General features: G+C 29.2%; 1 protein-coding gene across 2 annotated transcripts; it reads left to right on the plus strand.

Moving 5' to 3' along the window:
- On the plus strand, positions 1–14,639 carry LOC130669700 (tubulin-specific chaperone cofactor E-like protein). 2 transcript variants are annotated; one of them, XM_057472725.1, is made up of 6 exons: positions 1–382; positions 10,091–11,158; positions 11,234–11,403; positions 11,494–11,602; positions 11,671–11,775; positions 12,336–14,639. In XM_057472725.1, exons 2-6 carry the CDS (start codon positions 10,103–10,105, stop codon positions 12,486–12,488), a joined length of 1,593 nt encoding a protein of 530 aa, XP_057328708.1. In that variant the 5' UTR covers positions 1–382; positions 10,091–10,102; the 3' UTR covers positions 12,489–14,639. The 2 variants fall into 2 exon arrangements, with proteins under 2 accessions (XP_057328708.1, XP_057328709.1); XM_057472726.1 differs by lacking the exon at positions 1–382 and adding an exon at positions 770–959.
- Positions 14,640–14,697: the final 58 nt, after the last annotated feature.

Raw genomic sequence — 14,697 nt, forward strand, 5'->3', positions numbered from 1 at the left:
AACTCAGCTGTTTCTGTTTACTAAACAAAGCGTCAGTTGAACGGTGGACGGCAAACTAAACGCTTTAATTTGTTCGTATCTCCGTTTTATTTATACTCTATAACACTTTATTAAATTTACAAAAACTAAACTATAAAATTTTTCCCAGCATTTAATTATACGTTTTTACATTTTATTTATCAAACGTCAAAAAGTAACCAGCAAATGTCAAGCTGCTGACATTTAAAAAAAAATAAATCTATTTAGAGCGCGATTTAAATCACATTTGAATTTTTTAAAAATTGTTATTCAGTTATATTAATATATTTAATATTAAATATATTAGTGTTGATATATAAAGTTACTAAATACAACGAGGGATATTTTTAAATCGTTATAAACAGTGAGTACTCATATATACATACATATATATTTATATTTTGTAAGAGTTAATATTTGGACTTTTAAAATCCTTGACCTGTCAGATTCAAAAAAAAATATTTATAATTATAGAAAGGTGATGTTTTTTTATAATAGATATATAAAATATATGAAGGTCTGTCTGTTCTTTTTCTCTATAAAAAATTTTATCGATTCTCGAACTCGAGAACAGTAACTTGGAGCTCGGTTCGATAGAGGGTAGTTTTCTTTGTTTCCTGGATAAAAAAAAAGTTAATAGTAATAATAATAAAATTACTATGCAAAGTATTTTTTATTTGTCGTTGTTGTTGTTGTATTCGAATTGTTAAGTTGTGTTGTAGGATTGACATGTGGTTATTATTTAAAATGTCTGAGAGCGCGTTAAATTAAAGTTTTGCATGAGTGATTACCACATACACCAAGTTCAGTGGAAAATATTGTTATGTAAGGTTACTGTGTGTGATTATTATCATTGTATTGTAATTTATAATCATTACACAGATTACTGTGGTATATTATTATACATTGGGTTATAGTATTGCGTTATTATATTGATAAAGGTGAGATTTCTACCCCTTACGTATTAAAATTAATTTATACTCGATTTCATTTATTATTATTATTATTATTGTTATTATTAATAATAATATTACTATTATTAATGATTGTGAATGTAGCTGACGATTTAAAATTTGAAAAATTTTGAAAAAAGTGAATTAAATTTTAATGTAAATCGAATAAAATTAAAAAAACGCGCATTTATGAAATTTGAAAATCAGTATGTGAATTTTTTTAATTTTTATATTTCTTATTGTTTTATTCCTTTATTTGTAATTTAAAATTTATCTCATATCTGCTACATTCACACTTATTATTATTAGTATTATTATTTAATGGTACCAAGAAATTTGATTAAAAAGAAAAAATAATATTTATTTAAAATTGTAGTTTGATTAGTACACTGCAAAAAATCCATGTGGGATTATATGGGAACCCATAGGAATCAATATAGAAGTGTATGGATTTATATAAGACTCCACATAGGAAACCATGGGTATCTGGATTCCCATAGGAAACTATGGGTACCTGGATTCCCATAAAGAAACTTGGATTTATGGATTTTTTAGTGGGAAATTTATATAGGAATCTGGGTTTCTATATAAGTAATTTCTATAGAATTCGGAGTATCAGGATTTCTATGTCTATCGTCGATTGATACAATTATATAAATCTATGCTGGATTGCTATAGGAAACTATATGGGAATCTATCCGAAGCCATGTGGAAACCCATATAGAAATCTAGGCTGGATTCCCTTATGAATTTTTTCGAAAGGGTAAATATATTTTTCCGAATATGAAACTGTAAATGTTACAGCCAATACTGGGATTATTAAAAGCTATGCAGTAAGAAACATAGTGCGGAATAACATAAAACAATGAGATTAAAATTTTAAAATGTAATTTTAATTCAATTGACTAAAAAATACTTAATTCAAAATTTAACACCGCGAAAAAAATGTAAGTTTTGTAGTTTCGTCAGAAAAAGTTGATACCCAAATTTTTAATTTTTTTTGACTAAATAAACGTAGATAATTTAAATAAATTTAAAAAAAAATAATAGTCTAATTAATAAGTTGGTTATTAACATAAATTATAAAAATTTATTTACTAACATATTTATTTATTTCGTCACGCAATTTAAAAATTTATTATTTGTAAAGAGAGATTTAGTTGTCAGTGCAGTAGTTGAATTGTACTTGTTTTTGTAATAATAAAATGAAAGTAATGAATTACGGCATTTATTCCTTTCTACTTCGTGTCAAATAGTTTCAATAAATAATAATTTAAATTTTGATTAGTCAAGACTTTGCGGTTTATTGTTTATGAATTTATTATTCATTGTTCTTTCATTTTGTTATTACAGTGCATTGCATTATATTTATTAAAAAAAAAAAAAAAAGGAATTTTTATTTTCATTGTTTTTAGTCGGCAAGCAAATAACTGATGTATATTTAAATTTAAATAAAAGTTAAAAAATGGGTGGATTCAAAAGAAGACTTAATATTTAATAATTATCGATATGGGTATTGAAGGATACGTATTTATACGGAGTAACCAGGATCAGTCGGCGTAACGGAGGACTCCCAAGGCCAATGGAGCATTGGCTTTCGTAAAACAACACCCGTATCTATCTATCGTTTCATTTTATTCTCGTGTGTGATATACATTTATGTCGAAAGCGCGCACTCAAATTACAATTGCTCGCCACGGTTATTTAGATGCAAGCACATATGAAAGCGAGAGTTTTAATGATATAAAAGTTATAAGACTAAAAAAAGAGGCCATTGCGCTCTGAAGAAATATATTTACAAATTTATTACTTAATTTATTTTTAATTATGATCCTGAAGATGAGTGTGAATGTAGCCTGCTACGCGGGCATCAGACAAATTTAAAATTATTAATAATAAATAGAGTAAATAATTAATAAAGTAAAATTGAAAAAAAAGGCGCATTTAAAAAATTTTGTAACTAATAAGTGCATTTCTTATAAATATTATTTTTCTAATTATTTACTCTATTTATTTGTAATTTTAAATTTGTCTGATGTCTACTACACCCGCACTCATTCTTGAAGTTAGAAGACAATTTACAATTTTCGGATTTTTTTTTCAACAAATCAATTACAAAGAAAAAAAAAACTAAAAATATGCATGTGTAGAAAATTTTAAAAACTACAGGTGCAATTTTTTTAAATATTTTTTTTTTTATAGTTTATCGTTTCTAAAACAAACCAAAAATTATTAAACGTCAATTTCATATTATCCTACGTCAATTTGAATACAATTTTTTTTTTTTTACTATAAAAATTAATTTTTCTTTAATAAGTAAGTAAATTAAAAAAAATTAATTCGTAATAATGAAATAAGAGATTTGATAGAAGATAAATCGCGTATAATATTTCCGGGTTTATTATTATTTTTATTCTTTGATTTACTCCGATATATTTCCCCACATCTTTGTACGCTATTACTACAAAACATACTGTTTTTTACCATATATATATATAGATGATATATCACCACACACATCTCTGCAATAAAAAATTCATATGCACGTTTATTTCTCAGGTTCATCGCGAATAAAATGAGCGAGCAAGAGACAGAATTAAGTATTTGTGTCGGTAAATTGAACAAAGGAACAGAATACGGTACGCAAGTTAAGAAAATATATATATACATATATAAATGTATATGTATGCATTTAAGTAATATAAAGAGAGAAAGATAATCTATAGCCTTGGAAATGAGTAACTCGAGTGTTGGTAATATTGTGCGCAGTAACTTCTATTCTGTATGAAATGTCCATACGTCACTCGTTTTCCGTACAATTTAACTTTTTTTGTATCTAAATGTATTTTTATCTTTTTTTATTAACTATCTCTATTTAGTATGAAAAAATAAATAATAAACATCAGCAGCAACAAAGAGCAATAAAATAACATTTTATTGCTCTGTAGTATTTGTAAATAAAAATGAATTAACGCAAACACACACACGATTATTTAGTGACTAGGTCACCAAATAACTTGTGTGCTGAATCGAGTTACGTATATAATTTGACACAAATAGGTCACTGTCTCCAGCTCTATTTCGACCAACAGTGACCTTGATGTTTATATAAAATTTGTTTCTTGAGTAGACAAATGTAGGTCAGCTAAATAATTTAAAATCTTATTAATTGGCGGGAAAAATAAAATAGAGTGGATATAAAATAATGATACTTAAGTTAGCCGACGTCTAATAATTTTTAGGTTTTTCGAAATATAAAAAAAATGTACTTATAGTTTTTTTAATTTTCTACATGTGCATATTTTTATTTATTTTTTTTTTTCGTAATTGATTTGTTCTCACTTCAGGATCATAATTTTAAATGATACTGAGGTTAGCCGACGACTTATAATTTTTGGATTTGTTTTTAAACAATAAATTATTAAAAAAAAAATATTTGAAAAAATTGCACCCATAGTGTTTTAAATTTTCTATATGTGCATATTTTTTTTTTTTCTTTTCGTAATTCATTTGCTGAAACGAAAATCCGAAAATTGTTAATTGCCTGCTCACTTCAGGATCATATAAAAAAATGTATAATTAATTTTGTTTAAATTATTTGATAAAGCCTTCACTGTTAACATCTCGGTGCATAGTTACATAGAATAGAGAGACAAGAGAGTGATTGGACTGGTTGGTAAGTTTTAGCTCGTTGGCTCGGGTATCTCGACCTTTGGGATGCAATGCAAGCAACCATGCAACCGACTAGTTGTTGCAATTAGACTTGAAGGCTTCTCTATTCTATCCCATCTATCCGTCAAGATTCGTCTGCTATACAGAGAATTGAGTAGAGTAAAACGTGTTGTGTTGGCGTTGATGATGTATGAGCTAAACTCATACCAGCTTCACATGTGAGATGCAGAAGCTGCTATTCAACTGACCTAGTCATGCTTACAATTATTTTATTTTTATATTCCGTAATGCAAATGCTTTTTTTTATTTATAATATTTATTATTCCATTCATTTTTTCGGAATTTTACATTTTAAAATCAATGGAATTTTTTTTTGTTCCGTTTTAAGTATCGATTAAAAAGAAATCCGATGATTAATTTTATATTTTCGACGCAATGGTTCATATAGATATAAATAACTGGCCCAATATCGTTTTTAAACGTTGTTACGTCGACGGTATTAATGTTTGTTTACTATACGATTGACTAAAAATAAAATAGACAGAAATAATTTATCAATTATTATTTTTTTTTTATATAAATGCTGCGACGCAAAAGATTGATAACGTTTTTTTTATCTATAATATAAAATAAAAAAAAAAAACGATTGTAAAAAGAACGATAAAGTCTGAGTTTATTGACTAGAAGGAAAAAAAAAAAGGTGGAACGAATGCTCGGTTAAAACAACAATAATAATAATCGCTGTGAAAAACAAAAAAAGTAATGATAGAATTTAATTATCAGTTGTATAGAGAACAGGAGAAAGAGAAATGTCGGTTGCATGACAGCTAATTGCATAAGTGGGCATCGATAAATCTCCCTATGGCAGCGTGGAAAATTGCTGATATCCGTTTTATACTTCAAAGCAACAAAAAATAAATAGATAAACAAATAATTAAATAGATACAACAGAAATGATAGAGGAAGAAACGCAGATGAGTAAAAAAAAAACAGAATAGTAAAAATCGACCGGAAAGTATACGGTCTAAAGTTTCTGTCAATTGGGAGTAAAAAAACTAGTGTGGGTTTTAGATTTTATACAGCGGCAATAGCCAGGAGTTGTCTGCACATGAGCATTTTGCTCGGGACACTAAATTCGCACATGTGAGGAAATAAATGCCCGATGAAGCGTAACGCGACGCACCTGTCGCCAATTTACGGGTACAAATGTTGATAATGATTAATTGACCGTTCAAATAATTATTTTATAGATTTACTCGCTGTTATAAAATGTACACTTTGTATTTTATTTTATTTATATTTTTCAAGGATGGGTTAAATAGATTTATTTTTAATTTTACAAACTCCCGATGATCTGTCGAGCCTATTTATAAATAATCAAATTAAAAATCGTGAACCTTGAAAAGTAAATTATAAAATATTTTTAGCATAATCCAGTCGGACCTCGTTATAAGACCATCATCATACCTTTTTCATAAATCAGGTATCACGATAGTTTGAGAGATCAACTAATAGTCTTATAACGAGGTCCTACTGTAAATAGTAATTGCTAAAATTTTTAAAAATATCAATGATCTTGAAGTAAGTATGAATGTAAATGTAGCAGAAAATTGTAAATTTTTGAAATTCTAGAAACAATGGAAAAAATGTAAGCAGAGTAAAAATAAAAAAATGCATTTTTAGATAAATGCAAAATCTGTTTGCGCATTTTTTTAAATTTAATTATTTTAATTAATTAATTTATTTATTTCAAATTTATAAATTGTCTTATGTCTGTTATATTCACACTCATAAGGTAGACAGTTATCAATTTTCGGTTTTTTTTCTGACTTCAATTATAAAAAAAAAAAAAGAAAAACTAAAAATATATGCACATGTAGAAAATTAAAAAATTCATAGGTGCATTTTTTATCGTTTCTAAAAAATTCAAAAATTATTAGACTTCGGTTTACTTCAGTATCATAAATATTAAAAAAAAATTACTATTTTTTCTAACGCTCCTACATTAATTACAAAATATAAACTTTGTCGATTAATTCCTTAATGGCGTAATTTATTTTAGTAAAAGTGGTTATATAAAATATAAATCTTTATGTATGTACATGTGTTATTAATATTTATTTATTTATAATTATTATAGACTTTTGTAAGCCTCAAGTCTTTATGACGATGTATACTTTCGCGTCACCCGATGCATTAAATGGCGCGCAGCATGAACAAGGAGTCGCTGTCACGATTCTAATGTGCCTATAACTCGGAGCAATGTACGCCACGGGTTCTCTTTACTTTAAAGTACAGAGCACAGAGGCTTCCTTCTTACATTACATTAGCTTCTCTATAGTTCTATACTATTATATTCAGCGATATGCTGCGCACTAGTATCTATAGATGCAACCAACTACAACTACATACTGCACTCTATATATATATATATGCAACTAGAAGTAGTTTTGCTATGCTAGTAGTATAAAATACTAAGAGTATGGTCATAGTGTTGTATACATTATAATAGTATACTACAGTAGTAAAGCAAAAGCAAAATGCCTGGAGAAAGTTAATTTCGCGTGGTATGGCCGTTGAACTGATTGCCCGACGTTACGTACAGACAGTTAAGTGTACGTGCATGTCGAGAGGTGCAAGTCACTAACTACCTTCACAATATTCTTTGTATGTGCATGCAAATATAATAAAAAAAAAGTAGTAGTAGTTTTTTTTATAACGATCGATAAAACAATGACCAGGTTGTCGAAGCTGAACGTACGGTATTGGACAATTAGGCCGATCACTGGACAATTAAATACACTCAGATAAAAAAAAGGATTTCTTGGTGCAAAAAATTTTTACTTGCCCTAAAAAAGTTTTCGCATTACGAATTGAAAACAAAAATTTTTTACGATAAGAAATTTTTTCGATGTTCTAGAAGTGGATCGATTGAATTTACTGTGAAAAAAATGAAATAAAAAAAATGTCAAACATAAGCCATTTTATAGTCAAAAGTAGGTGGATCCCCACTTCTCGATCAAAATTTTTCTTGCTCCAAAACATTCTATTTTTCTGTGGATTTTTTTAACTGTTAGATATTTAAAAACAAATGTGTAAATAAATAAATAAGAATGTTGGGTAAAATTTTTGTATAGATAAAAAATGAATACCGTTTCTATGTCTCGTTATATCAAAGGAAACGCCTCGTCTGGTATTCAACGACCTGGGAAATTTGAGAGAGGCTTTCCCTGGCGTTACTGAATAATCACACTGTGGAAAGTCCTCTCGATCCTCTTAAATAAGAAGCTGGAGATGTAAAAAATAAAATAAAAAGACGAAAGAATAAAAGAAAAAAAAGTTGTTACGACTAAACGAATTAAAGAAACGTAAATTACAGGCAACTTGCCAAAGTACGGTGGTAGATTAGTTTTGCTGGCGTGGTTTAACTCATCTGACGTAACACGGTTTAAAAACGTACGTCGAACTCTTAAATTTTTAAATAAAGTAATTTAACCACATGTTACTTTTATCTATTTCTGGTACAACGTCGCGATAGATCGCGCTCTTGAGTCTTGAGAGTAGAGTGGGTTACTGAATAAAATATTATAAAGATGCTTGGAATGAGAACAAAGAGCTAGAAAAATATGTATTTATGTATATTTAATTTAATAATCAATATATACATGTAACCTTGAAGATCTGAAAAGGATCGTGACCTCCTGGCCACATTGTTTTAAATCCTACAGGCGGTACCCACGATTTATTCCCACCCTGAATTTCATTTTTCACATTATTTACAACAACAATAACCATAGGATTAACATTCTTTATTAATTAGAATTGCGTTTTAATATTACACTTTTTTTCTTAAAAAATTATTTTATTTAAATTGATCCATATTCTGGTGATCCATGAGCCATCTCTACACACCAGCAAAGTGATTTATTGTAATTTTTTGTTGTAAACTGCCTAACATTGCAAGTATTAAAAAAAATAATAGTTAATTTATTCGTACACTGTAAAAAGAACCGGAGTAAGTCCAGGCGGTGTAGGTGTTAAAATTTTCGGTGTTAAATTTCAACACCGAAAGCGGTGTTAAAATAACACCGCCGCCGATGTAAATATTCTTTACGGGTGTTAAAAAATTTTTCGATGTTGAAAATATTTAACTTTGTGAATATTTTTACTTCCTCGTCCAAGAAAGTTAAACAGTATTTTTGTTAATTAATTAAATTATTGGTGATTGAAATGTTGGGCGTAAAAGTGTGTAAATTTTAAATAAATTACGTATAACATAAATAATTATTTAAATAAGTACATAGTAAAATTAAAGTTTCCTCCAGATAATATTCATTAATTTTTTATATTTTTTTATATGTAAGAGATTTTTTTTTTCATTTCGATTCGTGGAATTTTTTTTTACACCGATTTAACACCGCCAAATTACACCGCCTACACCGGTGTTATTTCTTTTTTACACTGCTCTTTTTACAGTGTATATGAAAGGAAAATAAATGTAAATATATTAAAAAATTATTATTATTATTATTAACAATAATAATAAATTGTTATGAAATATTATATTATTGAGCATTCACTGGCTGAATGACAAAGTTCGTTTATTTCTCAACCAGAATTATCCGGTTGGGATTTTCCTAGGCTTAGATTGTACATGTATGTATGTTAAGTCAACACACTGCAATAACTGATGTGTAGAAGTTTTCGCATGTCGCGTGGGCGCAAGACCCAGCCGGGATCACTCACACGTGCTTTATTCAATACTAGTAGAAGAATATGATGAGCTTGTGGTAGTGATACGATACGATAGTTGTATGTATGTATATATGTAGAGAACGAGTAAATAAGTAGTTGAATAGTCGTGGATGTAGTATTTTAGCTCAGCTAGATCAGCGAATAAGCTCGAGGGAACTGCTATACCGGTTTGTAACTGAAAAAAAAGACAATGCTCCGACCTTAGCCAATATGGTCAGACAAGATTCTGTATCTCTTTCATCTCGTTCTTTCTTTATACTTAATGTCTCCAATGTTGTTGCCCTCGACGTTTTACCATTTTATTTATTATTGTTTTTATTTTTCCTTCAAGTTCTGATGCTTGGAACAATTTATCCTTCAATTTCTATCAAGGGCATTTTCTTTGTTTATCATTTTTTTGATAGTTATATTTATGTGGAGGATTTTTAAAATTATCTCGGAATCTTTTTTTTTTTACAATGAAATTTTATTTTTAGTCGCCATTTGTAATTTAAATGTCAGCCATTTTGATTTTTGATATCCTCCATTTTGTTTGTAATAAAAACTTTTAATAAATGAATATATTTTAATAAAAATTTTGTGTAACATTTATTCAAAAATTTAAACAATTTATCAAAAAAATTGACTTAAATAGAGTTTTTTACATTAACGACGGATATTTGATTAATAAATTTTCTTTCTTTTTTTTTTAGAATGCTCTAAAGATGCCATCGCTCCTAGAGGCTCTGGAGTTGAAGTACGGGAGCACAGCTGGAGATTGCTCTGAATGTAGTTTGACAGATGAAGAAACAGAACTATCAGGATCACCAAAAAATGCAGCCCTATCTGTCAGTATATTTATTCCCAAAAAATCGCCGCGTCACACAGTACCAGCCTTACTAGTATTACAAGACTGCGATATCGAGTGCGCTGGTAATGACGCTGAAAAATTACGCAATAAATGCAAGAATGTCGAAGAACTAGATTTGGCCCAAAACAAATTATCACAATGGGATGAAGTGTTTGGTATACTAGAGCACATGCCAAAAATAAAATTCGTTAACTTGAGTTTTAATAGTTTAGCCGAGGCATTGGAAGTTAAACACGGCAGATATGAATCATTGCGTAATCTTGTACTAAATGGTACAAGAATTTCATGGGCAACTGTTCAAGATTTAGTTAGACTGCTTCTTAATTTGGAAGAATTACATTTATCATTAAATGAATTTAAGACTGTCGACTTGGAGCATCATAAGCCCGAAAATATAAATAAATCATTGAAAAAATTACATTTTACAGGCAATCCTGTTGAAAGTTGGTCAGAAATTTGCAAACTTGGTTACTCATTTCCAAATCTTGAAAGTCTTGTTCTTGCTGAGTGTCCTCTCAGATCACTGGCACTTGCCGAAGAAAATCGTAATTATGATGAAAGAAATTCGTCGTCTCAAGCAATACCAGCATTTGCCGAACAGTCTAAAGAAGACGAGAACGAAAATGTACCCACAGGATTTATGATGGAAAAAGAAACGGAACCTAAAGAAAATGGCGACAGATTAAAAACACCCGAAAAAATATTCGGTCAAGAAAATTGCACTTCGTACAACAGAAGTGAGAGTGAGTGTGAGAGTGGAAACAAAATTCCATCATCACATGATCCATTTAGAATGTTGAGATTCCTCAATGTCAATGGCACATTACTGTCAACTTGGGATGACGTTGAGCGACTCGCAAGATTTCCTGCTCTGAAATCTCTTAGAATGCAAGGCTGCCCACTTTTTGAGGTAAACAACAAACTTCAATTTATATCTTTACAATTAAAAGTTTGAAAGTTTATTACTTAATTATCTTTTACTCAGAGTCCTCGAGAGTACACAGAGCACGAGAGAAGGCAGCTGCTGATAGCACGACTTCCAAATGTAGAAACACTTAATGGCGGCGGGGTTATTTCCTCGCAGGAACGCGAGGACGCCGAGCGAGCATTTATTCGGTACTACATGGACAAACCGGAAGCGGATAGACCTGAAAGGTTTTTATTAATTGTTATAATTAAACAAGGCCATGTTGGTGTCGTATGATCAGTAATTAATGGCTGCTATTTTATTTTTATTTTTTCAAGGTATGCTGAGCTTGTCGGCATTCATGGGAAATTGGATCCGCTGGTTAATGTTGACCTCACACCAGAAAAACGTGTAAAAGTCAAGTTTACCTACGGCGATCTCGTTGAAGTTTGTTTATTATTTACTTACTACTAATTAATGTCGTTTCCAGTATTTTAATTATTTTATTATTTCAGGTCCGATGTGTTGATGTTTACAGAACTGTCTTTGAATTAAAGACAAAGTTGGAGTCAATGGTTAAAATTCCTGCCAATAGAATGAGACTTTTTTATGTTGATCAAGTAAATAATTTTTTTTTTAATAATCGGCGATTCAAAAAATACGTTCGCAATTATGGGGTAGGAGAGAGTGTCGCTTACTGTTACAAGGGGGTGGGGTGCGTCTAAGGAAACGTGACATTCGTAGCTCATAAAAAAAAAATTTTTTCTCGGTTTTTTTAAATTTTATTTTTGTGTTACGATAAAAAATCATTCATTTCCGTCATAATGGGAGGGGCGGTCTATTATTGACGCAATATTTACATGGGGATCGCAGAAAATGTGACATCGTGACAAAGGGAGGGAGAGAGTAAAAAAGATGAAATTTTGCGTAACGTATTTTATGAACGGCCTCTACACTGTAAAAAATCCGGAGTAATTACGGATTTCATTTAAATCCGCATTCATTCCGATTCAGAGTTAATATTAAAATAAACTCCCCGGAGTAAATTTCAATCGGAGGGGATCAAATAAATAAACAGTCATCCGCTTCGCATTCATTCCGGATTTAATCCGCAAATTTTTTACAGTGTAAGTTAAGATAAAAATAAAATAAAATAATTAATAATAAATAAAATAAATAGGTAATGAAATTACAATACGGGCCAGAGGAAATGCTGTATCCTAATAAGCAGCTGTACCGATACAACATAAGAAATGGGGATGAAATAATAATAGACAGCAAGCTGAACCGCTTTGTGTCTTCATCTTCGAGCACATCGTCCATACGGTCTTAGGATAAATAAAGTAAAGAAACTAAACAGCTGGATAAAGTTAACAAATATAATGTTCTGTCGTAATGAACATTATTTATCGTCAGCCGGTGTGATGACGATCGTACTTGCTGTGAAAAGCATAGCCGTTGTTTTCTCTTATGGACATTTAGGAGCACGGCAGTAAATTGATGATGATGGTGATGGTGATGATAAGAAACGTCAAAGCCAATAGTTTAGAATTATAGAAATTCTCAAGTGTTACGTTGGCTTTTGTATTTGTTACTCCGATATTATTGAAAATCGCATCAACTCTATATAAATAGATATTCATATATATATATATATATATATATATATATATATATATATATATATATATATATAAATATATAATATAACTGATACAAAGTTTAAGTTTCTCAAAATATATGAGACAAAAGATTTTGTCACACTTGTCCTCGAGTTTTATAATAATTTAAATACGAGTATTCTCGGCTGTCAATATTCTATTATATTGATATTGATTTATTAAAATATATAAAACTATTTTTGTATTATAATTATAGAAGCCATCCTACTAGACGCTATCGAACTAATTATAGTCGAGAATTGTCTGTCAGTTTATAAACTCGAGGATTTTTTTGAAAATTTTTTTCTGTCAATGTGTTAATTTTTTTTTTTTTTTTTTTTTTTTTAACTGTGGAATTGCAATCAGTTTATATCTAGATAATTGTAATTATAATCTGTTGCGTGTCCACGTGATTCCACTGGCTGTGACAAGTTTATTTAGTCAAAATGATTATAATAATCGCCGCCGCCAACAACGAATGTAATAACGTTTTATTATTATTATTATTACTATTATTTTTATTTAGAATTGATCGGTGTCGTAGGTCGTCTGGATATATTTATAAAAAGAAGTGTAAAAAAAACGTTGGATTAAATTAATTAAACCGCTTTCACGTCCGCGACAAATTACTGCCAGAAAAAAATAAACGCAGCAAATATTAATAATAATAATTAAATAAATGATAATGATAATTATTAACACATCTGTCGGGATGGGAACAAAGAAAGCGGTTTTAAATTTGAATAAAATCTATGGACAATCTATGATTTACTATTTACTATAAATAACAACGTAGTCACTACTTTTTGTGCCTAGAATTATTCAGACGTCTCTTAACGCTGCCCTGTAAATATAAAGTCGTCAGCCGTTTTTTTTCTCTTCTCTTTATAACAAAAATAAAACTGGGATAATTTAATGTGGACTTTGGAAGCAAGTGTAGGCGTATTTGGAAATTATCGGTACAGAAAAAAATGATTTTTTGGTGTAAAAAATTTTTACTCGCACTACGAAAATTTTTTGAATCATAAATTGGAAATAAAAATTTTTTTAGAGCAAGAAAAAATTATTTGGGACAACTAAAAAATTCTTTTGCTAAGAAATCCTTCTTTTCTGTGTTGCTGATTATCCCATACGAAAAAATATATATCCCGGCAAAATAGTATATATGCGGCTTATATACTTAGTATTGTATGTATGTTATTTTGCCGACATATATTCCCGGATATATACTTTTCCGCATGGGATAATAATGCCGCGAAAATAAAAAAATTTCAAAACTAAAATAATTTTATTTACTTTTTACTGGCAATTTTTTTAAACAATTACACGCATGCACATACGAACACTTGAATATCCTCTGGTAAATGTTAAAATAGCTTGAGAATTAATCAAAAATTTTAATTTTATGAAATAAAACTGAAATCAATAAAACTTTTTTTAAAATTTAAAATTTTTCATTGAAAATTAAAAGTAACAAAAATTAAAAATTTTAATATTTTCGCGCCATTGCGAAATTTAGCTTGAGAATTCCAAATGCACTACAATGATGATATTTAAAATTAACAATTAATCTCATAAAATTCTAAAACTAAATAGACTACGTAATTATATATGTACCCGTAATACGATTATTAACACGGAAACTAAAAGGTGTACGTTGATAATAGAGCAGGTGGAGTTTCAAGATACGATACAGGAAGTTCGCTCCCAGGTCTTATAAAATTGAATGAATTAAATTGAATTTTTTTTGTGCTGGCGCAATTGTACGTACTAACAATTAAATCATTTATAAGAATAAATATACAATAAGTATTGATAATTAATTACATGTTTTATTATTAACAATAGTGATAGTGATAATGATAATGATAATGATGATAA

This window comes from Microplitis mediator, chromosome 6 (assembly GCF_029852145.1).
Source record: "Microplitis mediator isolate UGA2020A chromosome 6, iyMicMedi2.1, whole genome shotgun sequence".
Classification (NCBI taxonomy): Eukaryota; Metazoa; Arthropoda; class Insecta; order Hymenoptera; family Braconidae; genus Microplitis; species Microplitis mediator.

Coding starts and splice junctions, on each gene's coding strand:
- LOC130669700 (XM_057472725.1), top strand. CDS start 10,103: ATGCCATCGCTCCTAGAGGCTCTGGAGTTGAAGTACGGGAGCACAGCT. Junction 11,603..11,670: donor CCTACGGCGATCTCGTTGAA/GTTTGTTTATTA, acceptor TTATTATTTCAG/GTCCGATGTGTTGATGTTTA. Junction 11,776..12,335: donor GACTTTTTTATGTTGATCAA/GTAAATAATTTT, acceptor TAAAATAAATAG/GTAATGAAATTACAATACGG.